At 38.1% G+C, this 27,894-nt stretch overlaps 1 protein-coding gene across 3 annotated transcripts in view; it reads left to right on the top strand.

The window, feature by feature from the left end:
- Positions 1-5,410: 5,410 nt before the first annotated feature.
- Positions 5,411-27,894, top strand: part of NR2C1 (nuclear receptor subfamily 2 group C member 1) — a 42,531-nt gene continuing 20,047 nt past the window's right edge. For 2 of the 3 annotated variants that reach the window (XM_068561134.1, XM_068561133.1), the window contains exons 1-9: positions 5,411-5,634; positions 9,887-9,959; positions 14,523-14,753; positions 17,779-17,860; positions 19,065-19,244; positions 20,321-20,468; positions 20,569-20,659; positions 24,845-25,029; positions 26,225-26,390. In XM_068561134.1, the coding sequence (XP_068417235.1) occupies positions 9,906-9,959; positions 14,523-14,753; positions 17,779-17,860; positions 19,065-19,244; positions 20,321-20,468; positions 20,569-20,659; positions 24,845-25,029; positions 26,225-26,390 (1,137 nt within the window). In that variant the 5' untranslated portion in view covers positions 5,411-5,634; positions 9,887-9,905. The remainder of the gene's footprint in view (positions 5,635-9,886; positions 9,960-14,522; positions 14,754-17,778; positions 17,861-19,064; positions 19,245-20,320; positions 20,469-20,568; positions 20,660-24,844; positions 25,030-26,224; positions 26,391-27,894) is intronic. The other variant, XM_068561135.1, reaches the window with a different exon arrangement.

The following is a 27,894-nucleotide window of genomic DNA, read 5'->3' as shown; positions in this document are numbered from 1 at the left end:
CCCTTTCATCACTTTAAATATATCATGCTACTCCCTTCTGGCTTGTAGAGCTTCTGCTGATAAATCAGCTGTTAACCTTATGGGAGATCTCTTGTATGTTATTTGTCGTTTTTCCCTTGTTTCTTTCAATAATTTTTCTTTGTTTTTAATTTTTGTCAATTTGATTACTATGTGTCTCAGCGTGTTTCTCCTTGGGTTTATCCTGCCTGGGACTCTCTGCACTTCCTGGACTTGGGTGGCTATTTCCTTTCCCATGTTAGGGAAGTTTTCGACTATAATCTCTTCAAATATTTTCTCGGGTCTTTTTTTCTCTCTCTTCTCCTTCTGGGACCCCTATAATGCGAATGTTGTTGCATTTAATGTTGTCCCAGAGGTCTCTTAGGCTGTCTTCATTTCTTTTCATGCTTTTTTCTTTATTCTGTTCCGTGGCAGTGAATTCCACCATTCTGTCTTCCAGGTCACTTATCCTTTCTTCTGCGTCAGTTCTGCTATGGATTCTGTCTAGTGTATTTTTCATTTCAGTTATTGTATTGTTCATCTCTGTTTGTTCTTTAATTCTTCTAGGTCTTTGTTAAACATTTCTTGCATCTTCTCGATCTTTGCCTCCATTCTTTTTCTGAGGTCCTGGATCATCTCCACTATCATTATTCTGAATTCTTTTTCTGGAAGTTTTCCTATCTTCACTTCATTTAGTTGTTTTTCTGGGGTTTTATTTTGTTCATTCATCTGGTACATAGCCCTCTGCCTTTTCATCTTGTCTATCTTTCTGTGAATGTGGTTTTTGTTCCACAGGCTGCTGGGTCGTTGTTCTTCTTGCTTTTGCTGTCTGCCCTCCGGTGGATGAGGCTATCTAAGAGGCTTGTGCAAGTTTCCTGATGTGAGGGACTGGTGGTGGGTAGAGCTGGGTGTTGCTCTGGTGGGCATAGCTCAGTAAAATTTTAATCCACTTGTCTGCTGATGGGTGGAGCTGGGTTCCCTCCCTGTTGGTTGTTTGGCCTGAGGTGACCCAACACTGGAGCCTACCCGGCTCTTTGGTGGGGCTAATGGTGGACTTTGGGAGGGCTCACGCCAAGGAGTACTTCGCATAACTTCTGCTGCCACTGTGCTTGTCCTCACGGTGAGACACAGCCACCCGCTGCCTCTGCAGGAGACTCTCCAACACGAGCAGGTAGGTCTGGTTCAGTCTCCCATGGGTTCACTGCTCCTTCCCCCTGGGTCCTGATGTGCACACTACTTTGCGTGTGCCGTCCAAGAGTGGAGTCTCTGTTTCCCCCAGTCCTGTCAAAGTCCTGCAATCAAATCCCGCTAGCCTTCAAAGTCTGATTCTCTAGGAATTCCTCTTCCTGTTGCCGGACCCCCAGGTTGGGAAGCCTGATGTGGGGCTCAGAACCTTCACTCCAGTTGGGTGGACTTCTGTGGTATAAGTGTTCTCCAGTTTGTGAGTCACCCACCCAGTAGTTACAGGATTTGATTTTATTGTGATTGCGCCCCTCCTACTGTCTCATTGTGGCTTCTGCTTTGTCTTTGGATGTGGGGTATTTTTTTTGGTGAGTTCTAGTGTCTTCCCGTCAATGATTGTTCAGCAGTTAGTTGTGATTCCGGTGCTCTCGCAAGAGGGAGTGAGTGCACGTCCTTCTACTCCGCCATCTTGAACCACTCTCCCCACCAAGATGTTTTAAATGTGGAATAGTAACATTTGCTTTCCGCCTTATCAATCCTTCATAACTTCACTGAAGCTGATCAATTATTTAACCTTGCTCATTCAATGTCAAATGAGAAACCTAATTATATACATTTTGTTGTAAAGCTACTTTCAAAAACCTCTCTTGATAGCTAACATTTTAGCAAAAAAAAAAAAATATTGGATGCATTCTATAAATGAGGAGAAAGTATAAATAGTACTTAGAGGGACTTCCCTGGTGGTCCAGTGGTTAGGACTTCACCTTCCAAAGCAGGGAGTGCGCGTTCAATTCCTGGTCGGAGAGCTAAGATCCCGTATGCCTCATGGCCAAAAAACCAACACATAAAGCAGAAGCAATATTGTAACAAATTCAATAAAGACTTTAATAAATAAATAAATAGTACTTAGATCCCAAGAGTACTGTATTTACTACACTGATACATGTGCTTCCATCAAATCCTTTTCAAGTATCTCCTTTTATTCATAAGGAGGAGAAAAGAGCAGTTATAATGTTAAGCCCAAAAGGATGCTGAAAGAAACCTAGACAAGACATGCCAGGTCAAGCTAGGGGAAGGCTGGCCTTCTTAGTACGTGTCTCCAACCAGTGTTCCTCCTTTATCTGTAGCAGCTGTAAATGCAGAGGACCCTCCAAAGTCTAGGAGAATGAGAAAGTTTATCTTTGGCATCATCCCACGTTTCTGAACCTCTCCCCAACCTCTTTTCCCCTGTTCCCTAATGTACCCAGTATCCTCCTATTGTCCTTTGCCCAAGATACTTAATTCTTTTTTAACCAAAACCTTGATTCTTTGAGTATGCAGTAGCATTTCTTAAAATGAGATCATCAGAGCAACCTTTGTTTAATATAAAGCTGTAATGAAACAACTAATTGAAGAAGACAACTTTGAAGTGTAGTTTTGTTAGCCAAAGGTATGTGTTATATTTGGTTGGTAGAATATATCTAGAAATAGGGAAAGCCTGCTATTTAGTAATTTAGTTAAAATGTAAATGTTATCACAGTATATGTTGATATGTCTCAGAGTGTGCTTTCATTGTACTCAGGTTTTGAAATTTGAGATCCATTGTAGTTAAATATCGTCACTGGAACTTCCAGAGAGATGAATCCTATTTCTCTTACTACACTGCCCACTCCTTGAAGACAGATACTATATCTAATATGTCAGTTTCTCACAAAATACCTACCCTGTGTCTTTTAAGTGAAAATACTTGTTGAAGAAAGTAAGGACAGGATTCTGGTCATCTCCACCTCAAACAAAGTCCCCAAAGTGCCCTCATTATAACTCAGATCTTAGACCTGCTCTTTCCACCATCCTGCAAGTCCATATTTGCAAGTACCTGTTGGACATCTACATCTTAAGCACTTTAAACTTTACATGCCTAGAACTCAACTCAATTTCTTTTCATTCAAATCTGTATATTTTGTTCTGCAATGGAAAAACCATTCTAGGCTCCAGAATCTGCCACCAAGTGTCAACGGGACCCTCTACAATCGCCTTTGTATCCTTTCTGTCTTCATTGTCCTTCTGTTATTGCATCTGCCCTAGCTCAAATCCTTGTTACCTCTTCCCAGTGATTGGCATAACTTTTCTTGTAATTGCAATGCCTTCTTTGCATGGTCCCATTTTAAACACTGCCAGAGCCATCTTGTAAAGCATAGTTCTAATCTAGCTTCATCCCTGCTCTTTACAACCTTCACTGGCTTCCAAGTGACTTGGCGTGGAACACTTTTCCTCAGGTATCATACATTGCAGGTAACCCCAACCCAACCTTTCTCTGTTCACATCATTTTGTTTTTCTTCATCCTTTCCCCCACCTCCATTTCTGCCTATTTATCCAAGACTTCTCTGTAACAGTTGATCCCATGTTCCTCCTTAGATCTACTGTCTCCTTCCTCTATGCTTCCATAGCCTTTAGCTCCTAAACAGACTTTCTTATGGTGCTTATCAACATCCTAGCCTTGAGAACAGCAACTGTATCTTGTTCATTTGAGATTCCTCCTCAGCATCTGGCAGAGTGCCTTGCATGCACTGGACACCCAGTATTTGGTGAGTTAAATTAACTCAAATGGATCTCTTTTTTTTTTTTTTTTTTGAATGCCTCTAATACACAAATCATTCTGGAGCCTATGCCACTTTTAATGTTATTTTCTAATGGAAATTTTCTACTAGGATTTTTGTTTTGTTTTAAGATAAATGTAGTAGTAGATTTTCAAAAAGCCTCAATATCAAATTCCCTCTTTTTTTGGGGGGGGGGTTCTTTTATATGAGTTGGTCATAGCACGTTAAGAACCAATCTTTAAATACTATTTTTTTAAATGACAAATTTATAGAAACACTTTTTACTTAAAGTGATAATATAGTTTGTATCTTATTGTCCATATAGATATATAGGTCTTTTATAAATAAAATATTAGCACTGTAAATAATGTTAATATGTATTATATTTATACACAATAAATTTACTAAATCTACTTTTGGTGTGATGATGTCTTTTAAACCATAATTTTTTTTATAGTCACACATTTAAAGATGAACCACACTGACCTGTTTTCCTGAATCATAATTAGGGGAAGCTCTTTTTCACCCACAAAAGATAACTCCCCAAATGGCATATTAGGCGCTGAGAATAGAGGAAAGGTCTCAGATTGCCTTTTCCCATTGGACCTATAGTATACTTTCTTAGCTTCTGCCTTTGGGACAAACTTAACGATTTGATCCCAAATTTGGGTGGATGGAGGAGGGGCTGCCTTAAAACAACCAAACACACAACAAACGGTACTAAAAGGAAGAGGGAGACTTCTAGAGAATGAGGCATACAGCATATTTTTACTTGTTAGGGGTTTTTGCTTGCCTTTTCTTTGTCCAGCCGCCTAGTTCCAGAGGGAAATGACAGAGGAGATGTTCTCCTTACCAGTGCACTTTTGTTTTCCCTGACTTGGGTTTCTGGCCTGAATCCGTGACTGCTTTTCTAGTGCCAATCAAAACTAAAAGACATTTTGAGGACCCCCTTCTCAAAATCTAAACCACACAGTGCTTTGCACACAGGGCAGCCCTTGCTGCCACACCTCGGTGCCTCAGGAGCCACTATCAGAACGTGAAGTTCCGTCAACGCCTCATTTCTCAAATCTTCATTGACCATTAGGCACTGTCCTATAAGCTTGGGAATACACCGCTGAACGAAACAGACTGAAGCCAGTCTTCGGAAGCTTTCATTCTAAGTGATTATATTATATTCTAGCTCCATTTAGCCCTTATGCCTATTTACTCACAAGACTTTATAAGTAAAACTTAGCCTTACTATAGAGGACTATGCCCCAGCTTGTTTTATTTAAGGTTATTTAAAATACTTTATCGGGATCTACCCAGTTTTGTTAGTCCTCTAATAAGCCGTTTAGTCCAAGCTAAGAGCCTGAAACAGAGCCCACTTCACCACAAATTAGAAACCGAACTGTCTAAAACTGATTGGGTTATCTATCCTGGCTCAAATCTGAACAGTCTCAAAACTTCCTTTAACGACCGCCTTTTGCAAACGGAACGCTAAGGCCACGCGGCTTCTCGAAGTCCCGGATAGGGACGCACAGCTGCGGCGAGGCAGTCTCCCTCCCATCCGATAGGGGGCAGTCGACCTCCAGAGGCTGGGTTCGCTCATCCCTCTACCCGGGGAACGTCACTACCTCCTCTCGCCGCCTCTCCACTGCTCTCGTGCGCAGGCGCGGACGGGAGCGCGCACCGAGGAGCCGAGGGAGGGGTCACGAACTCTGACCCCCCCCAATACCCAAACCCAGAAAGCTCCCTGCCCCCACTTTTTTTTAACCCTCCCCCCTTCAGCTTTCTCCAACCTGTCTCTTCCCGGAGCCCCCCCCGCCGCCCAGCAGCCGCTGCAGCGGGGCTGTCGTCTACGCCCGGCGAAGGACGTAGCTCGGCAGAGAAGCGCCGGTAAGAAGGGACGGGTGAGGAGAAAAGCGGCTGCAGCGGCGCCCGGGGCGGGGGCCGTGGGGAAGTCCCTTCCTCCCAAGTGCCAACGGACGCGCCCCCAGCGTTCCCAAAAGCCTGCGGCTTCGGCCGGCAGAACCCGCCCTCCGGCAGTGCCGCGGCGTGCTGCTCAGGGCGGGCTGGGAGCGCAGAGAGCGGCCGCAGCAGCGGGACGGAGTGCCCGGGGCTCCGAGAGAGGCCGAGGCCGGAGCCGGAGCTGGACGCGGGGCCGGGAGCCCGGAGAGGGGCTGGGGCGGCGGGCGCGAGAGGGAGTCCCCGAGCGGCTCGGCGCGCACGGCAGTCTCTCTCGCGGCGCCTCTGACCTTTCACCTACAGGAAAAGCTTCCGTCTCGGCGGCGTTGCCGCTTCCCCCGCCTGCGGGAGCCGCGCGCCGCCCCCGGGCCCGGGGCGCCGTGTGGGCTCGAGCGCCGGCGGGATGCGGAAAGGCCAGCCTGGCGGCGAGTGGCCGCGAGCTGAGGCCCGCATCCCTTTCACCGCGATCCTCTGGCTAGTTCTCGTGCTTACACAGGACGGACGGAATAGTGCTCTCAACTTTCACGACCGATGGGGGCGGGAGTGGCCGCTGCCTTTGGACCTGTATCTTTTGAGAAATAAAATGGAACGGCCAAGGGTCCTCAGTGCAGTGGGCATGTCCAAGCTTGCAGTAGCTCTTTTGTTAAGAAACTACCTCCGACTCCAGCAGATGCCGTTTTACGAACGACAAATGTTGCCAAACCTGTCTCGTAACCTTCACTAAATACGTCAGCTGTTTAAAATAATAATAATAATAATAACTGGAAAGGAAAAGCAGAAGGACTTGAAATTAAGCCCTTTAGGGGTTTTGTGCCTCCGGAACATGTAAATAGGCCTTCGACTTTGGAGGGTTTTTGAACAGTGTCTGCTGTGCGGTTGGTTGATACACAGTGATTGATTTTAGATTTTGCTTATGTGTCAGTTTGGTAGATCTAAAGGAGATATTTCTATTTATTCTTATTAAAAAGTGGATCGCATAAAATGTAATTTCATCATTCTTTGTAGGGGCATCTCAATCTTTTTTTAGGAAATCAAAGGCAGCAGACATTCCCAAAATATCTACTCTTTGTATGTGTGCTACACAAAATATAATTTCTACTCCTGGGGAATAGAAAAGACAAAAGAAACCGCATATGATAAAGGATTAACAGTATATATAATCATGTACCTTTTAAAAGTCATATAGGACCCTCTACACCCTCTTGAAATCTTTTATGAAAGCCATGGACTCTCTCTAGAAAAATGCACCTTCCCATAAAATTTTGCATACAATATTAGAAGTAAACAGAAGTTTGTTCTTGAGTCCTTGTTAACAACCTTAGTATACACAATAAATGCTGTACCCATCTAGAAAGATTGGATTAAAAACAAAAAAAGTTAGAACTGAGTTTTAGAGGTGGGGAAATTTAAATGAGGGGAAGAGGAGCTTGGCACTGTATATTGGGGAATAAACAACATTCCAGTTGTCCTGAACAGAGGCCCCTCTGGGACTGGTAAGAGATAAAATGAGAAGATGAGGAAGTCAGACTATAAAGGAATGCTGCTTTGTGTCTGCAGTGGCAGGCATGTTATAGGGGCTTAGTAAGTACTGAAAAAATACCAGGAGAAGGGCTGAAACTTTATTCTTTGACCATTAGAGACATTGATACTTCTGAAACAGGAGACTGAGGATGTGTTTCAGTTGTGTAAGCATCCTGAGATCTTGCTATTTGTCAAAGGTGCTGACACAAAGTTGATTCTTGCCTTCTAGGGGCTTTTCATATACACAGTTTGTGTATATTAAATATTCATCCAGGAAAGTCAATTCTGGGAGTAGCTGAAATTTGTTGTCTGTTTCACCCCACCAAAATATAAATTTTACAAGGGGAAGTTTGTTTTAATACTCCCTGCTCAATCCCTAACATTTAGAAAAATGCCTGGCTCATAGTAAGCACTCAACAAGTATTTGTTGAATGGAAGAATATTGAATGAATTATTGGATCAATGAGTATGAACATTTTTAAGGCACTTCATAGACATTTTAAGACACTTCATAGACATAGGCAAATTTCTTTCTAGAAATATTATAACAGTTTAGACTTACATCAACAATATGTAAAGAATGCTTAGTTTTCCTCAGTTTTCTGAGTTAAATTTAGTCTTGGAAAACAAACATGTTGATCTAGTGATTCCATAGCATTCATGCTAGAGAAGCCATTAGCAAAGACCTGGAAACATGAAGGAACATGGTAAATTCAAGGAATTACAAGTAGTGCATATGGCTAGAATGTAAGGTTTAACAGATGACACCTCACATCCATGGGCTTCACTGGTGGCACAGTGGTTAAGAATCCGCCTGCCAATGCAGGGGACATGGGTTCAAGCCCTGGTCCGGGAAGATCCCACACGACGTGGAGCAACTAAGCCCGTGCACCACAACTACTGAACCTGCGCCCTAGAGCCTGCGAGCCACAACTACTGAGCCCGCGCGCCTAGAGCCCATGCTCTGCAACAAGAGAAGCCACTGCGATAAGAAGCCCGCGCACCGCAAGGAAGCGTAGCCCCTGCTCGACGCAACTATAGAAAGCCCGCACACAGCAACGAAGACCCAACAGAGCCATAAATAAATAAATAAACAAACAAATAAATAAAAGGACACCTCATGTCCTATAGTTAAAGGAAAGGCTTTGAAGAATATTAGGAGCTAAAATTTTATTAAATATATATGTTAGAGCAATCTGGCAGCACAATATTAAAGTAGCATTTGGGTGAACGTTAATGGACTTTGAGGTCAGGAAACTAGGAGAATGGCAGGAAAGGGACAACAATCAGTGTCAGATCATCAATGAGTAATGAAATTGGAACAGAAATGAATGAATGACAATAAAAGTCACTAAAATGTAGTGTAACTGGCTTAAATGAATCTCAGAAGAAGAGTTTTTCTTGTGGGAGAAAATAAGCGGCCTTGTTCAGAAGACTGCAACATTAGCAGTGTCCTTGAGATCTACATACAGCACAAGCCAGGAATAGAGATGCAGTTATCCAGAAGAGATCTGTACAGGACTCTCTTGTCTGATGGCTTGGACCCCCATGAATTGCATGGGAGGCAGCAAGACTTCTGAGAATTTCATGCTAGCAGAAATGCTGCCAGCTTGGACTGAAGGGGACAGAGATGGGATGAAACGAATGAAGGCTATTGGATATCTGGGACTCTACTGGATGGGCAATAGAGCTATTCAGTTTTGAACATGTGTTATCCTTCAAGAAAAGGGAAGAATGACCCCCCAAAGATGGGTCAGAGTTTGGGAGGGCTGCCACTGCCATCATGGACCCAGAGCACACAGACCTGGGAAGTAACTGTCTCCTTGGTTGGTTCCAGAGAGGTTGAGGGCACTACTTTTCAATCTAGTGAGAGAGAGTTGAGTAATTAATCTAATATTGTATATTGCTTTTAGAACAAGTAATTGAAGCATTTAAGGTTTTAAAAGTAATTGAAAGAAATAATTCAGACAATTTGGCAATTACTATTATAATTACAGAATATTAGTGAATTTATGATAGTATATAATAATGATAAAGTCAGAAATAATTTTTGTATTCTTGACTAACTGATACAGAGAAAAAGCAAAAGCCGAAGTCAACGCATTAATCTTACTGGCTCTCAAATCCATTTGAAGACAGTTTTACATTAAAATTCAAATTAATAGAACAATGAAGAACAATCACAAAATTCTAGAGAAATCTAGTCTTCTGAATGAATGCAGTTATTTTGTCAGCTTTTACAATATACTGCTTTAAAAGTGTGTTAAATGACTACAGTGATGTGGGGTTTTTTCCCAGGCTGGGTTGCCCTTATTCAGTTAATAAACTACTCCTAATCTATATCAGAGGTCTGCAGTTTAGGCTTCAGTATCTTTGAAAAGTGAAATTGTTTGGTATTGAATAGTTTGGGTTTTTTTAAAAGACGTTTTCAGAATTTATAAAAGCACAGTGAATAGTTTTATGAACCCCTGTATATAAACTTCAGCAGTCTTCAGTAATTGTCAGCACGTGGCCATTCTTGTTTTGTTTATTCCTTCCCACCCCCACCCACACAGCTGGATTATTTTGAAGCAAATCCTATCATATAATTCCATTTGTGAATTCTTCAGTAAATATGTTTTATGGGTATAATTGTAAAAAAGCATCTTTTTACTTTTGGCAGGACACTTGGCAATTAAATCATGGCAACCATAGAAGAAATTGCACATCAAATTATTGAACAACAGATGGGAGAGGTATGTCTAGTTTACCGTTCATTCACTGCTTCACCAAACTTATTTATACCAAGTGTAGTATATGCTAAGTTTTGGTGGTACAGAGATAAAAGATACCCTTGACTTTAAGTGCACTTTGATCAAGTAAATCAGAAAGAGAAAAACAAATACTGTATGCTAACACATATATATGGAATCTAAAAAAAAAAAAAAAAGGTTCTGAAGAACCTAGGGACAGGACAGGAATAAAGACACAGACGTAGAGAATGGACTTGAGGACACGGAGAGGGGGAAGGGTAAGCTGGGACAAAGTGAGAGAGTGACATTGACATATATACACTACCAAATGTAAAATAGATAGCTGGTGGGAAGCAGCCGCATAACACAGGGAGATCAGCTGGGTGCTTTGTGACCACCTAGAGGGGTGGGAGGGAGACGCAAGAGGGAGGGGATATGGGGATATATGTATACATATAGCTGATTCACTTTGTTATACAGCAGAAACTAACACAGCGATGTAAAGCAATTATACTCCAATAAAGATGTTAAAAAAAAACCTAAAAATAAAAAGTTCGCTTTGATCTGGTGAGAGACAGTTGAATAATTGGACAATCATAATAGGATATGGTAAGTGCTGTGATAATTGTATAGGGTGTTATGGGAGCACAGAAGAAAAACAACTAATGAAGAGTTGTGGTAGAGTGAGGATCTAGCCAGGGAATGTTTCTGACAGGTGTGGAATCCGAGGTTTAATGGACCCGTAGAAGGACATCCATGTCAACAGATAGGTCTTCATTTTTTTAAAAAGTTATGTCCTAGTAAGAGGTACCGTAATCTAAAGGTTTTCAAAGTATCATCTAGGAACTCTTGCAGAGAGTCAGCAAGGTCAAAACCATTCTCATAATAATACTAAAATGTTACAGTATTTGCCTTTTCACTGTCATTCTCTCACAAGTATATGGTGCAATTTTCCAGAGGCTGCATGTCATGTGATATTGTATGATGAAATATGTCAACATTTAAAAGGTGTACATAACTCACTGAACCAGTGTTTCCCAAATGACCAAAGCACGATGTTACACAATCACTCATGAGTAAAGGATTCACATTGCAGGACAGATTTTAATATATAGTTTCTGATTCCACATTGCAACTAACCTCTAAAAAAGCTATCACTCCACAGAGGAAGGCAATCACAGATTAAAGAAAAAATAAATAAATAAATAAAAATAAAGAAGCTATCACTTGTCAAGTTTTGGTGTCTTATTAAAGAACAGTTTACACAGTTTGAAGAAACAGTTAAGATATTCTTCCCTCTTTTACCCAATAAATGTAAGGTTTGATTTTCTTTATATATATATATTTTTTTTAATTAATTAATTTATTTATTTATTTATGGCTGTGTTGGGTCTTCGTTTCTGTGCGAGGGCTTTCTCTAGTTGCGGCAAGTGGGGGCCACTCTTCATCGCGGTGCGCGGGCCTCTCACTATCGCGGCCTCTCTTGTTGTGGAGCCCAGGCTCCAGACACGCAGGCTCAGTAATTGTGGCTCACGGGCCTAGTTGCTCCGTGGCATGTGGGATCTTCCCAGACCAGGGCTCGAACCCGTGTCCCCTGCATTGGCAGGCAGATTCTCAACCACTGCGCCACCAGGGAAGCCCTTCTTTATATATTTTAACCAAAACAACATATTGCAGCAGATTGAATGCCCAGGTAGGTATGAGAATCCAGCTTCTATTAAGCCAGATATTAAAGCAGTTTGCAAAAATGTAAATCAGTGCCACTCTTCCCATTGAATTTTCTTTTGTTTGGAAAATTATTTATTTTTCATTAAATATGTTACTTATGTTAACATTTAATGGGTTATTTTTATTTTATTTTATTATTTTAATAAATTTATTTTATTTTTTTAATAAATTTATTTTATTATTTATTTTTGGCTGCATTGGGTCTTCGTTGTTGCACACGGACTTTCTCTAGTTGCAGGAAGCAGGGCTACTCTTCGTTGTGGTGTGTGTGCTTCTCATTGCAGTGGCTTCTCTTGTTGCGGAACATGGGCTCTAGGTGTGCGGGCTTCAGTAGTTGTGGCTCGCGGGCTCTAGAGCGCAGGCTCAGTAGTTGTGGCGCACGGGCTTAGTTGCTCCGCGTCATGTGGGATCTTCCCAGACCAGGGCTCGAACCCGTGTCCCCTGCATTGGCAGGCGGATTCTTAACCACTGTGCCACCAGGGAAGTCCCTGGGTTATTTTTAAATGAATTAACAAATATTAAAAAAAACGTTTTATTTGAATTTCTAATACGGTAAATATCAATAGATACAACCTACATAAACAAGTTCTTTGGGCTCTCAGTGACTTTTTTTTTTTGGTGTGTAAAGGGGTCTTGAGACCTGAGAACTATTTCCATAATCTATTTACTGGTCCTTATTGAAGGCCCTTTGGATTGCTTCAGTTTCCAATTATAATTATTATGCTGCAGTAAACATACTTTTACCCATCTAAGCAAAGGGTTTCAACCCAATAACAGTTGGACCCTGCATGTACCTGATGCTCTTGTCTCTAAGAAATAACTGTGAGCCATTAGATTTTTTTTTTTTAATTATAATTTTAAATTTTTATTTATTTATTTTTGGCTGTGTTGGGTCTTCGTTTTTGTGCGAGGGCTTTCTCTAGTTGCGGCAAGTGGGGGCCACTCTTCATCGCGGTGCGCGGGCCTCTCATTTTCGCGGCCCCTCTTGTTGCGGAGCACAGACTCCAGACACGCAAGCTCAGTAATTGTGGCTCACGGGCCTAGTTGCTCCGCGTCATGTGGGATCTTCCCAGACCAGGGCCTCGAACCTGTGTCCCCTGCATTGGCAGGCAGATTCTCAACCACTGCGCCACCAGGGAAGCCCCGGAGCCATTAGATTTTTATTCAGTTTACAATGAATATTTCTGATAGAAATATTCTAAAATAAAATTTACAACAACATAAACTTTACATGATAAAATTATAGATGAACTGATTCAAAGTCACGTCTTATAGTTATTGAAAATTGCAGAAATTGTAAGAGAGGAAGATGGAGACTAGACTTGGTAGAAATAACCTATGCAAAATAAAATTGACAACAGTGAAAACTGCAGCCAGAAAAATAGAATATGGTAGAAATAATGGTCGACAAAGGAAACTCAAATTGGCAGCAGCCATGATCAGTACCGTCTGCTCTAGACAGTAATTAGTGATTCAGAACTTTGCTGTAAATTTTGCATAGAAAATAGTCTTGATGAAAATAATTTCAGAGAAATAGAAAAAAGTTGGAAACAAATCAGCTTTGCCATTTTAAAATTGAATCAAGGAATTTAATTGGCTTAATGAGTTTATTCTGTAAAGTATTTGCCTAGCAACAACAAAAACCATCAATGCTAGGCTGTTCTTTTTGTTCGTGAACTTGCTCTTCCCCAGACTACTCCATCTCAGTAGATGGCAATTCTGTCCTCCCAGTTGGTCAGGCCAAAATTTTATAGTCATCCTCGACTCTTCTTTCCTCATATTCCACTTCCAATCCATCAACATATCTTGTCAGCTCTCCCTTATAAAATATCCCAGATCTAATCGTTCTTCACCGCTAGCATGGCTGCTACCCTGATCTCAGCCTATATCTCTGCCCATATACGATACCCAAGTGCTGCCAGTGTCTGTGCAGTAGCATCCTATCTGGCCTCCCTTAATTCTGTTCTTGAACATTCATAGTCTGGTCTTCACACTAAATCTAGAATGATCCTATTTGCAAAAGATCCTGCCACTTCTCTTCTCTGTAAACCCTTCAGTGGATCTCCATGTCATCTAGTAGGAAATCAGTCATTTTATGGCCTACAAAGTCCTATTCAGTCTGGCCCATTTTGTCTCTCAGATCCCACCTCCTACCATAAATCTCTCTCTCCCATTCTGTTTCACTCACACAGCTCTCTTGATGTGCTCTTGCCTCAGATGTATGGAACACACTATTCCTGCCCCACAGGCTGCTGCTTCTACCTGGGATGCACTTCCCCTAGCTAGTTCTAAGCCTTGGTCTGCTACTTCACTCAGCTCTGTGCAAAAATGTCATCTCCTCATCACTGTCATTCCATCAATGACTCTCACCTTATTCTGCTTTATTTTACTTTGTAGCACTTAATACCACCTGACAGTATTATTTGCTTATTTGGTTTTTATCTGCCTTTCCTCACTAAAATAAAAGCTTTATGAGAATAAAAATTTTGTTTATTGCTGTTTCCAAGGACTCAGAACAGTGATTGGCAAATAGAATGTACCCAATGTATGTTTGTGTAAATGGAAGGTGAAAAGGAGAGGAAGGGAAGGAATCAAAATAGTGAGGTCCATGTGTTCTTACTATTGTACCTTTATTTGCACATTTGTTTATTTCTGTAAGATAGGATGTTGAAGTAGAATTGCTAGATTTAATGGTGTGTGTGTATGTGTATTATATTGAATGTATGTATGTAATGGTATGCTTTTCTAGTCTAGCTTTGTCTGAAGGTATGAGAAAATTGTGCTTAGAGAAGAAAAAAGATTAAGTTGACTTGATTACTAATGACATGATTGTGTTAGATTGTTACAGAGCAGCAAACTGGCCAGAAAATCCAGATTGTGACAGCACTTGATCATAATACCCAAGGCAAACAGTTCATTCTGACAAATCACAGTGGCTCTACTCCAAGCAAAGTCATTCTGTCCAGGCAAGATTCTACTCCAGGAAAAGTTTTCCTCACAACCCCAGATGCAACAGGTGTCAACCAGTTTATTTTTACAACTCCTGATTTGTCTGCACAACACCTCCAGGTAAATAGAGTTTCTTTTTATCTTACCCTTGAAAAACATAAAAAGCATCTCATAAGTGTAAGTCCTGAACATTAAGACTTTATGTCCTGCACGTTCAGTAGGAAAAAAATCTTGCATAAAGTTATGTGCTGCCCTCACCTACGAGCCACTATTTTTTTCCTCAAACATCCTCACACCCATATATTTTGGTGGGTTTTTAGTGGCTTACAGTAAGAGCCAATCTGGCTAGTTCGGGCAGGAAAGGATTTAGCAAAGAATGTAGAGAGCTCAAAGAACTGTTAGAAAGGCTGAAGAAACACTTGTAGGTCAGGTTTCCAAGAATAACTACTGGAGCATGCTTCAGAACTTCTTCTATGTGACCTTCTGCTTCTGCACAGTTAGGAAACTTCCAAATCAGGAGCATCTACAGAATTCTGTAGCTGCAGTTTCCAGGACCAAGATGCCTGTGCCTTGAACAAGCTGCCAAATCAAGAAGTTGATATTCTAGCTGCCAGCTTTGTCACTTTTGCTTCCTCTTTTGTCAATCAACTACATCTTCACTGATGTAGCAAGCAGTCTATCATGGTTATGCAACTGTTTTTACCATTGGTTGCTATGTTTGAATACAAATACAATGAACCCTTAAGTTTGCCTCCAGAGACTTTGAGGAGGGTGAGTGCCAACTTAAAATTGGGCTCTGTATTTTGTGATGAAAAAACTGATCAAAAAAAATCCCTTTTAGGATTGAAAAACTTCAAATTCATAAGATACAAAATTATGCCTATGTATCCTGATCGGTTCTATTATTCTTCCAATTACATAATTTATATTATTTTTAGAAACAGCTACAGTAGAAAATGGATAGGATATATAAAGTTATCTTATCAGAAAGACGGAAGTCACTAAAAAAAGTATAACATTATCCATACCTTAATTTCTGTATTTTCTTAATTAACAGACTCGATTTTTTTTTTTAGAACAGTTTTGTGTTTACAGAAATATTGAGCATTTAGTATAGAGAGTTCCCATATAATCTCCAAACACACAGTTTCTCATGTTATTAATATTCTACATTAGTGTGATACAGTTGTTATAATTAATGAACTAGTAGTATTTATACATCAACTGCAGTCCATAGCTTTCCCTGATTTTTACTTAATATCCTTTTTTGTTCCAGGATACCATACTACATTTGTCATGTTTTCTTAGACTCCTCTGAGCTGTGACAGTTTCTCAGACTTTCCTTGTATTTGATGATTTTGACAGTTTTGAAGTATACTGGTCAGGTATATTGTAGGTTGCCCCACTGTAGGACTTTGATGTTCTTTTTTTTTTTTTCATGGTTAGACTGGGGTTGTGGGTTTTGGGGAGGAAGATCACAGAGGTTAAGTGCCATTCTCCTCATATCATATCAAGGGTACTTACTATCATCATGTTTTATGACTGGTGACATCACCTGGCTGAAGAGGTGATGTAAGATTTCTCCACTTTAAAGTTACTCTTTTTCAAAAGACTTTATTTAAAAATTAAGATGATATTGGTACTTTGCCTATGTTATGGATCATCTCTAAGAGCAATGAAAGAGACACAGGTATAGGATGGAATCTCCTGGACCAAAAAGATTTGATTTCTGGTCTGGTGACCAAGATGGGATGTGGGCAAGCCCATTAACCTCTCAGTGTCTCTTCCACCCTTAGGAATAATAGCAGATAAAATATTAGCACCATTTGCAATAGATATGCTATTAAAGAAAAGAGTGATGCTTGTCATAGATGCTTTCAAAGGACATCTAATACCAGAAATTGTTGGTTTATTTGTTTAAGTTTTCATTGAAGACTGATTTTTATGGTGATATAAGAAGAAATGATGCCACTATAACATAGTATGGGGCCGCTATTTTATTTTATTTTTTATTTTTAAATTTTTTTTGGCTGTGCCTCTTGGCTTGCAGGGTCTTAGTTCCCCTACCTAGGGATCGAACCCGCATGCTTGGCAGTGAAAGTGCGGAGTCCTAACCATTAGACTGCCAGGGAGTTCCCTGGGACAGGTATTTTAATGACTGTTCAAAGTTTTTAAAATCAGAATTATTCCTGAAGGCATTCACACCCCTAAGAGAAGAAAAAGAGTCAAAGTAGAGGTTTATTTTGTGGGCTGTTTTAAAGCAGGGGAAGATGTTTACTAAATGATGCATTTTTTGGCTTGAATTTAATTTGTTCACATTTCAAAAGATTGAAAAAAAATGACAGAAAGATTGAAGGATAAACCTAAAAGAAGAAACTAGTATTTCTTTGCCAGTATTACATTAGCTGTACCTAGTGATGAGCTCTTAATATAATTTAAAGAGGTTTGGTGATTTGCCCAAGGCCACCCCACCTAGTCCCCACTAACTTGCTGTCATTAACAGACTCCAGAGTCCATGCTCTCAACCTCTACACCTAACCCAAACCTTAGACAGCTCGATGAAAAGTTTATACCTTTGTATATCAGTCATGTTCCATAGTTATAAGTAAATGCTTTAACATATTTTTTTCTTTATAACTCCTTTTCTATTTAAAAAATTCAGATTTATCTTTTTATGCTGTTATAGCTTACTTTAGTCATGTCATTCCATGTGGAAATGTTCTGAGTTATTCAAAGACAAATGTCATGATAGGACTGATAACTGCTGCAGTACTTTAATGTGTTCCATATGAATAATAAATACGTAATGGGTGAGATGCAGTAAAAAATACTCATGTATTTGTGTGTTTAAGACTGTTTACTTTAATGAAATTGTTATGGAACAAATTATTATTGAACAAATTAAAAAGGTATTATTTCTGTCTGTGCTTTTTATAACATGGGAATTTTAATCTATATGTAAAGAAAATTAAGAATACTTTAATCGATGCATGCCTAAATAGAGTTCAAAGTTTCAGAATAACTTATGAAGAAGAAAGCAAAAAGTAAGATTGACTGAATGTTCTTTTAATTTTTTACATGAGAATATTGCTAAGTAACAACAAATTATTGTGTTTTTGTTTGTTTGGGGGGGGGTTTTCTTTAGCTCTTAACAGAAAATTCTTCCTCCGAACAAGGACCAAATAAGGTTTTTGATCTTTGCGTAGTATGTGGAGACAAAGCATCAGGTAACATTAAAAATAACCTCCTATATGTGTTCTCTTGTTAAAAATAACTATCTCACTACCATGTTTCTTCTACTGAAAGTAAAAAGAAAAAGAAGCAGGTTGTTTTTATGATTCATATTTGTAGCCTATGAAATTTAACTGATTTTTCCCCAGAGCTTTTTATTCTCCTAAAGGTTTTTTATTTCAGTGCAGTTTAATGTGATCTTGCAATGACATAAAATGCATATTTCAAAGAGTTATGTTTAAAGACAGTTTCACTTTTTGAAAGTAAACTGAACATGTGGAAATTTTTCTGAATGTGAAACCAGTTTTGTCAAAGGAATTGCTTAAAAATTAGTTGTGATCCTTAATAACATGTATAATTAGGTTGTTAATCTACCTGTTGAGTCCTGTTCTCATTTACGGAATACAGAGTAACAGATTATTGAGGTGGAAAAGCTCTGGTTAACCTCTGTGTAATGCTCTGCATAGCTGAGCAGGCATTTCTCCAAGCCTATTTCTAGTACTCAGGGTTATGCCATTTTAGTTCCTTCATGCCAGAAATACACACCCATATTTGTTCATATAGATTCACAAGTGCCAGTGGGATAAGTTTAAGGGCCCAGCTTGTTTTCTTTAATCTTTTTTATCTTTTCCATAGTTTCATTAAAAAAAAACCTCCGCTAGAGCTTTTCCCAGAGTATATTCAGTTTGTTAATAGTTGTGCCAGAGAGATGGTTTGTGAAATGATAGGCTTATCAAAGTATAACAGATTTCTCCAGAAATTTAAAAAGTGCAACTCACAATGAGGAAAGATTATTAGATTTCAAATACTAACTGACATTATATTCTTTTTTTGGAGCAAAGTTTTTAGAATAAAATAACTTTTTACAGTATATAACAGAACTATAATTTGTAAGTGATCTCAGAAGTGAAAATAGTTTTTATATCATGGGGTTATGGGTGATTTTGTTTCTTCTCTTTCCCAAATTTTCCATGCCATTGTTAAGATTACTTTACAAAATTTAAAAACTCATACTGTAATATATTTTATCAGAGAATAAGTTTGTGCCATTCTCTGTTTGGTAATTCGTAAAAAAAATTTTTTATGTCATAAACTCAGAAATCTCAGTTTCATCTCATGTTTAAAGGGAAGAAATGGGCTTATTTCATTTCAGTTCTGAAATATGTGACTTTTGTGTTTTCTTAAACATTTTGTCTCTAGGGCGTCATTATGGAGCGGTAACTTGTGAAGGCTGCAAAGGATTTTTTAAAAGAAGTATCCGAAAAAATTTAGTTTATTCATGTCGAGGATCAAAGGACTGTATTATTAATAAACACCATCGAAATCGTTGTCAATACTGCAGGTTACAAAGATGTATTGCGTTTGGAATGAAACAAGACTGTATGTATTAGCTTTAAAGGAGAGAATACTTTTTAAGAATTCAGGCACACTCTTAGAAGTGTGTTAAAATTAACACATTAAAATATGTCAAATATATATGGTTTTTAATTTAAAGTTTTCCAACTAGAAATATAGAAATATGTGAATATGTATGTATTTTTTATACATTCAACAAATCTTTATTGAGTGCCTATATGCCAGGCATGTATTTTTAGTTTGAACATGGTAATAATAATAATAAAAAACCAACTAACTAGATACAAGTTTAGTTTTTGATTAAACTATCAATACTAAAGTGATTAATAAGGTAATGACAGTAGCTAGTATTGAGTTCTCATTATGCTTTCCTCTGTGTATAGCGTATGAATTAACTTATTTGTTCTCACAGCAAAATTCTCAGTAGATGCTGCTGTTATCCATTTTACATTTGAGTGAACAGAGGAAATTTAGTAACTTGCCCAAGGTCACACAACTAATATAAGTGGCACAACTTGGACTTTAATCTTGGCAGTTTTGTTTTTCTCAGAAAATGTATATTTAACAGCTACAGTATACCATCTCCCAAGTATCATGAAATAAAATTGCTATAAAATAAATGAAATATATTACCTCTGTTTTATAAATGAAGACTAAGCAATTGAATTGCTTCTCAAAAGTCTCCCTGCCCTTAACTGAAAAAAAGATTTAACTTGGGTCTATTTGTGGTTCTCTATTAGTATTGTTTTCAGTTGGTTAAATATTACTTCATTTTTTAATACTCTTATATAGGTAAGTAAAGGACTCCTAACTTCAGGTTTCCTTCTTGACAGTGAGCTTTTAAAAAATAGGAGTTCTTCTACATTTCTGCCACGGCTGGGGCAGGGAGAGAAAAGAGAACAAGAGATGCACGTTGGCCAGTTTTACTATTTTGAAGCAACTTTGTTGAACTTGCAAATAATTTCTAAAGATTGATGGTTATCTTTGGAGTTCAGTTACGGTAACCATGTCTCCCATTAGCAGCACTGCTGACCTAAAGCTTACATTTGTAATTGCCTGTAAATTCTGCATTGTGATATAAGTTTGACACATTTTTGTAGCTGTTCAGTGTGAAAGAAAACCCATTGAAGTATCAAGAGAAAAATCTTCCAACTGTGCCGCTTCAACAGAAAAAATCTACATTCGAAAAGACCTTCGAAGCCCATTAGCTGCAACTCCAACTTTTGTAACAGATAGTGAAACTGCAAGGTATAGTAAAAACAACCAAAAACCACATATATTAAGGAGCTGGTAATTTGTTTTTCTTCCCAGTGAAACTAAGGCTAAAATTTGTACTTATTTGTTACAGGTCAGCAGGACTGTTAGATTCAGGAATGTTTGTGAATATTCATCAATCTGGCATAAAAACTGAGTCAACTGTGCTGATGACACCAGATAAGGTGTGTTTAGTACAATTAATTTAAAGCTTAAAATTTTTTAAGCTTTTAAAATTTTTTCCTTTTCTCCTCCATCAATTTGGCCAATAGATTTGGTCTTAAATATTCCCTGTTACAAGTTGCGCTTTTTTTTTTTTTTTAACTTAAATTATCATCAACTATTTGGTAGTGTCAGATGACAAAACTAAAAGATTTTAGTGATGAGTTTGATGTCCCTTATATAAGGGAAAACAATCCATGGATTAGCAGATTACAGTGCTCACAAGCAGTGGAACACTCTTCCAGAGGAAATTTAGTCAAGAGTGAGTTTTATAGAGCATTTGAAGCAGCAGTGAGGAAACAGGGCTTAATTGGCTCAGAGGTTGGGGATTCTCTTGTGAATCTATCGAGTCCTGTTGTCTAGGGTAAGGTGAGCTCACTAAAGCTGGAGCAGGAGGATTGTGACTGGTGTATGATAGGTTTCCTTGACAGGTGTTTCCTTTAAGTGCAAACTGACTTAGGTTTAGGTTTGTGAAGTGGACCAGGTCACTAGAGCAGCCTCCGTTTTGCCAGTCCTGATAATACAAATTAACTTTATCAGTAGAAATGTTCATTATTCCACTAGAACAATTATAGCTTCAATGTGAAAATGACAAACATTTAAATGTCTTCCAGGTTTCTTTTTTTTCTTTTATAAATTTATTTATTTTATTTTATTTATTTTATTTTTGGTTGCATTGGGTCTTCACTGCGCGCGGGCTTTTCTCTGGTTGTGGTGAGCGGGGGCTACTCTTTGTTGCGGTGCAACGGGCTCCTCATTGTGGTGGCTTCTCTTGTTGCAGAGCACGGGCTCTAGGCGCACAGGCTTCAGTAGTTGTGGCACGCGGACTCAGTAGTTGTGGCTCACGGGCTCTAGAGCGCAGGCTCAGTAGTTGTGGTGCACGAGCTTAGTTGCTCCGCGGCGTGTGGGATCTTCCTGGGCCAGGGATCAAACCCGTGTCCTGTGTGTTGGCAGGCAGATTCTTAACCACTGTGCCACCAGGGAAGCCCTCTTCCAGGTTTCTTTCATCTTGAAATAAAAGTCCTCAGAAATAGAAATGTGTAAGTATAAAATTCTTTATATTCCTTTTGTGTTCTCCTACAGATTTTATAGTGTTAAAATACTTAAAATATTTCAGGTGAAGAGAAATTCCTAGCGCACCTCTCAAAACATTGACTTGAGTCAAAAATAGGAATAGGGTTGCATGAGCTCTCATATTATGTATCCAGGTCATCTGGGTTCTCTTAGAGTGTTGGAGCAGCTCTTTATTAAGCAAGGCGTCTAAAAGAAAAAAGGTTTGCTTATTTAGATCCAGCATGTAGAGTTTCTCTAGTGTTAAACATTTTTCCTGAAGACAGATTTCAGAGAGACTATGAATAGTGTTTCTCTCAGGCTATAATGTGATCTGGTTTCATATGGCCTATAAGATTATTCAGTCTATATATGGCCAGATTTATGCTGTTATTTGTTGCTTGATACTTTACGGCACTCTTAATACTTGTGCTCTGGAGTCAAATTTCATCTGCCATTTATTAGCTGCATAACCTTGGGCAAGTTATTTGACCTCTTAGTGCCTCAGTTTCTTTCCTCATCTGTAAAATAAGGGGTAATAAGAGTGTCTACCTTACAGGCTGAGCTTTAGCATGTTGTTATTAATTGAGGAGATTTGGTATCTTACCATAAATATACATCGTGAGGAATTACATACAAGATTTCACTTATCCTTATCTACGTGGTTTGTGCTTAGACTGGTAGTTATAATTTCATTGACATATTACATCCATTAGGAAAGGAAGAGAACTAAGTTTTGTTGAAAAATTACTATTTACCCAGACACTGTAGTTTTCTATATGTTTTTATATTAAAATGTATTAACAGTCTTATGCGGTTATTTTCTGACGAATGGTCCCAAAACTGTCAAGTTACAATGTGAGATCTTTCCACATTAAACATCTAGTTAGATACACATGTTATGAAATGGAAGAGATTATGTAAGTGTTTAAGTTTTAGTTGAAAATTAGAACACCTAAAAATGTTAACTCCTTTTACTCATATATATAAAAGAAGGCTGGAGCAGTGGTTAGGAGCATGGGCTTTCCAGTCAGACAGTCTGACTTCCCATCCTGCGTCCACTGCTTACTGCTGGAATGACGATGGGTAATTCTTCTTATCAATAATAAAGGGATGATGATTCCTATTTCACAGGGTTGTTGTGAGGATTAAGTAAAAAAACATGTAAGTAGCAATCCTGTAAGAAACTCAGTAACTAGTGGATTACTCAGTAAATGATTCTAGGACCATTCATTAATTTGGGGAGAGCACAAAACTTATTTGCCTACTTATTCAGTGAAATCAATTTCACATAAACTAAAGAATTGATAGAAGAAACGAAGTTCAGGACTTCCCCGGTGGTGCAGTGGTTAAGAATCTGCCTGCCAGTGCAGGGGACACGGGTTCGATCCCTGGTGCAGGAAGATCCCACATGCCGTGGAGCAACTAAGCACGGGTACCACAACTGCTGAGCCTGCGCTCTAGAGCCTGCCAGCCACAGCTGCTGAGCCCATGTGCCACAACTACTGAAGCCCGCGCGCCCTAGAGCCCGCACGCGGCAACTACTGCGCCCACGTGCTGCAACCACTGAAGTCCGCGCTCCTAGAGCCCGTGCACTGCAATGAAGAGTAACCCCCGCTTACTGCAGCTAGAGATGGCCCCCACACGGCAATGAAGACCCAACACAGCCCCAAAAAATAAATAAATAAAAATTAAAATTAAAATTAAAAAAAAGAAGAAATGAAATTCAAGGAAACATATGTATTGTCTTAGGATTAATAACACTAAAAACAAAAACCGTAAGGGTATTATGAGGGGACTTTCTTGGTGGTCCAGTGGTAAAGAATCTGCCTTACAATGCAGGGGACGCGGGTTTGATCCTTGGTCAGGGAACTAAGATCCCACATGCCACGAGGCAACTAAGCCGCATGCCACAACTGCTGAGCTCGCACGCCTCAACTAGAGCCCACGTGCCACAAGCTACAGAGCCCAAGCACCCTGGAGCCTATGCGCCACAACCAGAGAGAGAAGACCTGCACGCTGCAACTAGAGAGAAGCCCGTGCACCACAGTGAAGAGCCCGCATGCCTCAACAAAGATCCCCCATGTGCTGCAACTAAGACCCAATAGAGCCAAAAAAGGAAAGAAAAAAAAAAAAAAGCTATAATGAAAAATTTTAAGTATCTGTGGTCCTATCAATAGGCCACAGAAGGCAACGAAGGGCCTTTCATTAGGTTAGGGTAGAATAATTAGAGCATTTATAAAAGAATGACTAATGAATTGAAGCACATAAAATATATAAAAATCTGTGAATTTAAAATGATACTCAGAATTCATCTTTCATTGTGAGAGGTTGCTATGGCATTGATTCATTGCTCTAAAAATAGATAAGTAAAAGGAAGAAAAATCAAGCACCTACCTGCCTTTCTTATACAGATTATATTTCTGGGTAGTCAGAGAGTTAAGGATAGAAAGTTTTTTCATAAAAGAATTATAATTTATATGCATAAAAAAATGCACATTAACAAAAATAAAAGTTGAAGACAAATAGGAAAACGTGCAATGTATAACAAAAGCCCAATATCTTAAATACGTAAAGAGACTTTCCAGCTACACAGTGCCTGGTGTTCAATGCATTTAACACAGTGGCTGGTAAAAGTTGGCATCCTAGAAGTCTGTTCAATAATCCACTTTCCTTTTTTTTCTCTTTTCATTAATAAAACATTAATTTTATCCTATATAACTTTAAAGTTTGTATAATAAGTTTTGGAAATTACTATAATAATATCAGAATTTTAATGCTAAAAAGGACTTGAAAGATCATCTAATTTAATGTCCTAGAGAAAACAATTGTTACATGGGTAGATTAGCCAATTAAGTGCAGTTTTTAGTTTAAAGTAACTTTTGTATAAACATTTCCTAGGAAATATACCTGATATTTTTAAACTTGTAGTTTCCTCAAGTTCCTCAAAGCTCAGAGCTCTTTGATTTTACTTTTTGGATTTCATTTATCTTAGAGTACTTTTCTTTGGGCATTTCATACTCTAGAATTAGATATTTCAGATTTAAAAGTTTACTGATACCAATTTGCAGAATTTTAATTTTTTTTTTTTTTTAAAGGCTGAATCATGTCAGGGAGATTTAAGTACATTGGCAAGTGTGGTTACATCATTAGCAAACCTTGGAAAAACTAAAGATCTTTCTCAAAATAGTAATGAAATGTCTATGATTGAAAGCTTAAGCAATGGTGATACCTCTTTGTGTGAATTTCATCAAGAAATGCAGACTAATGGTGATGTTTCAAGGTAAGGTCTGTTTTGATCATGTGTCCTTTTGCTCAAGTGTCCTTTAGTATTTCTTAAAATATGTTTATGTTAAATATTATTTACAGAAGTTTCAAAAAACATATTTCTATTAGAAAACTTAAGGCATAAGTAAATTTTAATTGAAAAATTCTATTCAATATAAAATGTCCAGCAGCTTACATTGTAAACAGTGAGCCATAAGTGAATATAAGATTAGAAATGTAGTCATAAAATTCAGGAATTTTTTTTTCAATAAAGATGATAATTTGGGTCTGATTTTTCAGATATCTTAGTTGCCAGATTTTATCTTTTGTGTATTTAAAGTTAAACATTTGTCTTACTAGGCAGTCATGTTCATTTTCCCCACCAATTTCTAGTGGTGAAAATAGATTTTAAAAACTTAGTTGAATCAATTACAATTTTAAGGAAACTCGTATCAGAATTCTACTTTTCCTTCTTTTGGTATTAATACTTAGGATGCAGAAACCAGATTTTTCAGGCTTTTTTCACACTATTCATCTTCTGAAATATTGAAGAAACTGCATTTAAGAGTCTTAAATAAGTACTTTGTTAAATATGAGATTTTAAAGAACTGTAGAAGGCATTTCATTGTAAAATATGGGGAGGTATTTTGACTAGTTAATTTGCTAATATTAATTATTTGCCATCCTGATCTCAAATTCTTATAGTTCAGATATAGCTATGTTACCATAAGTTTTAAAGTATTCTCTGAATTTTTAAACAAAATTAAAACCTAACTTTGTGTTGTGTAGAATACAATAAAGTCAATATAAGTTCTTGCCCTTGTTTTTCTAAATAACTTCTGTATGTAAAATAAATGGGCTGATACCTTATAGTATCAAGCGTATAACTTGTAAAAGCATATTTTCATACCAAAGCATAAGAATTTTTCTCCCCTTAAATTACGTAAGTTTTTTTAAAAGACTTTTAATTCTCTGGTAAAATACATTAATATAATAATATAGTTTTTCATACTATATATTTGAAGTTTAATTTGTTGCTTTTGGAGAGAGTGAGTCAAAGACATCACTGAAATAGAATGCTCAGTGATACACCGAAGTTCTATTTTCTAAACAATTTTTAAGGCCTAAATCTTAACTTCAGAATTTTATATAGAATTTTCATTTTATTGTGGAGATTGGCCAAGCTCATAGCTTCTGATGTCTCCTTATAGGGCATTTGACACTCTTGCAAAAGCATTGAATCCTGGAGAGAGCACAGCCTGTCAGAGCTCAGTAGAGGGCATGGAAGGAAACGTACATCTAATTGCTGGAGACTCAAGCATAAATTACATGGAAAAAGAGGGGCCACTTCTCAGCGATTCACATGTAGCTTTCAGGGTATTTCTCTCTATATATATATATATTTCATAATTTTTATGTTGGTTACCATTTTGATTTTAATTGTCCTTTCAAAAATCAAAGTATATTTGTTGTGCTTTTAAAGTCAGAAATACCCCTGATAGAATTTGAGACAGCAGCTAAAACATATAAAATAATGGCTCAATAAAACATCCTGTTTATAAATCATAGTCATTGTATCAGATAATGTGTTTAAGAGTATAAAAGTTAGCTTTTAGAACATTTAGACAATTTTTTTCATTTAGACTCTATTAAATATAGTTTTGTTGATGGTGGTATTTTTAACTTAAGTATTGGCATTTGTGATATGTTGAATCCACTGGTTTATCCAATGCCTAGGTACTACTACTTTAGTGTAAACCAGTATCTAAGACCCAGATATTCTGCTTTTACCAAGTAACTACAAAGAACACAATTAATTATATATTGCCCCAGTTAGCTAGCTCTCAGCATTATTTTAAGAAGGTTAAAATTATTTAATTCTAACTTTTGGTTTTTAACTTTTTATACTTTAACCACTTGGAGAAGGTACATTTGTAATTTCTTTTTTGCTTCCTTAAATATGTTAATTTATGATGGAAACAATACATGTGGAATACTAGAAACAATGCATGTAGAATATTAGAAAATAACTTTCTGGCATTTGATTTGTCATTCAAATAATATTTGGACCACAGCTATAGAGAGGCTGACCATTGAGGCCCTACATTAAGACCCTGCTGTTTTGACCCCTCCATTTTAACCGCTCTTTATGTTTGCTCTGCCAGCTCTGGGTACTATTAGCGAATCATATGCAAGTGATTCCAAGTACTTTGGAGATTTCAATTAGCAATGCATAGCAGTCCTGGAATACCTGAGGGTAGTTGCTCGTAACTTTACTATAGATTATAAATTTCCATGGATTTCTTATGAAAATATGCACAGTTATCAAATAGATATGTGTGCTACTGGCAGAAATAATGAACACAAAATAAATCTAACACTGGCCAGAACTGCATATGATAAAATTTATTCTTGTAAAATTTGACTTGTAGAAATGGCCCAGAGAAAACTCACAGTGACCTAAATAATAATGGCTGTAATTTGATATAGGCAATAAAACGTATCAGTGAAACCAGTCTTTATGGAACATTTCACCAAAGGTAATTTACATGGAAAAAATTAGAAATGTTTTACTTGCACTTTACAAGAAAAAATTTTATGGAGGCTTTAAGAACAGGCAGTGGGAATAATCAGTGTCATTCTTTAAAAATTTGTTTTGGACAGGTGAATTGGGGAAATCAGAACTTTTTTTTCCCTTCTAGAATTGGCTTTTTTCATTCTGTCTTTGACCTGCCATACTCTGGGTATCCTCAGAATCAGCACTGTGAAGTTTCTTGCTCTCCTGAAAAGGACAGCTCCTTCTTTCTCTGATTCTTATTTACAGCCTCTTGAGTTTTACTTTTCAGTGAGTTCCCAGCATGGTACTGTCATGATTAGTTCT

The sequence above is a fragment of the Eschrichtius robustus genome, chromosome 13, assembly GCF_028021215.1.
Source record: "Eschrichtius robustus isolate mEscRob2 chromosome 13, mEscRob2.pri, whole genome shotgun sequence".
In the NCBI taxonomy this organism is placed as follows: domain Eukaryota; kingdom Metazoa; phylum Chordata; class Mammalia; order Artiodactyla; family Eschrichtiidae; genus Eschrichtius; species Eschrichtius robustus.
The sequence above is the reverse complement of the archived record's forward strand: the minus strand, read 5'-3'. Positions and strand labels throughout refer to the sequence as shown.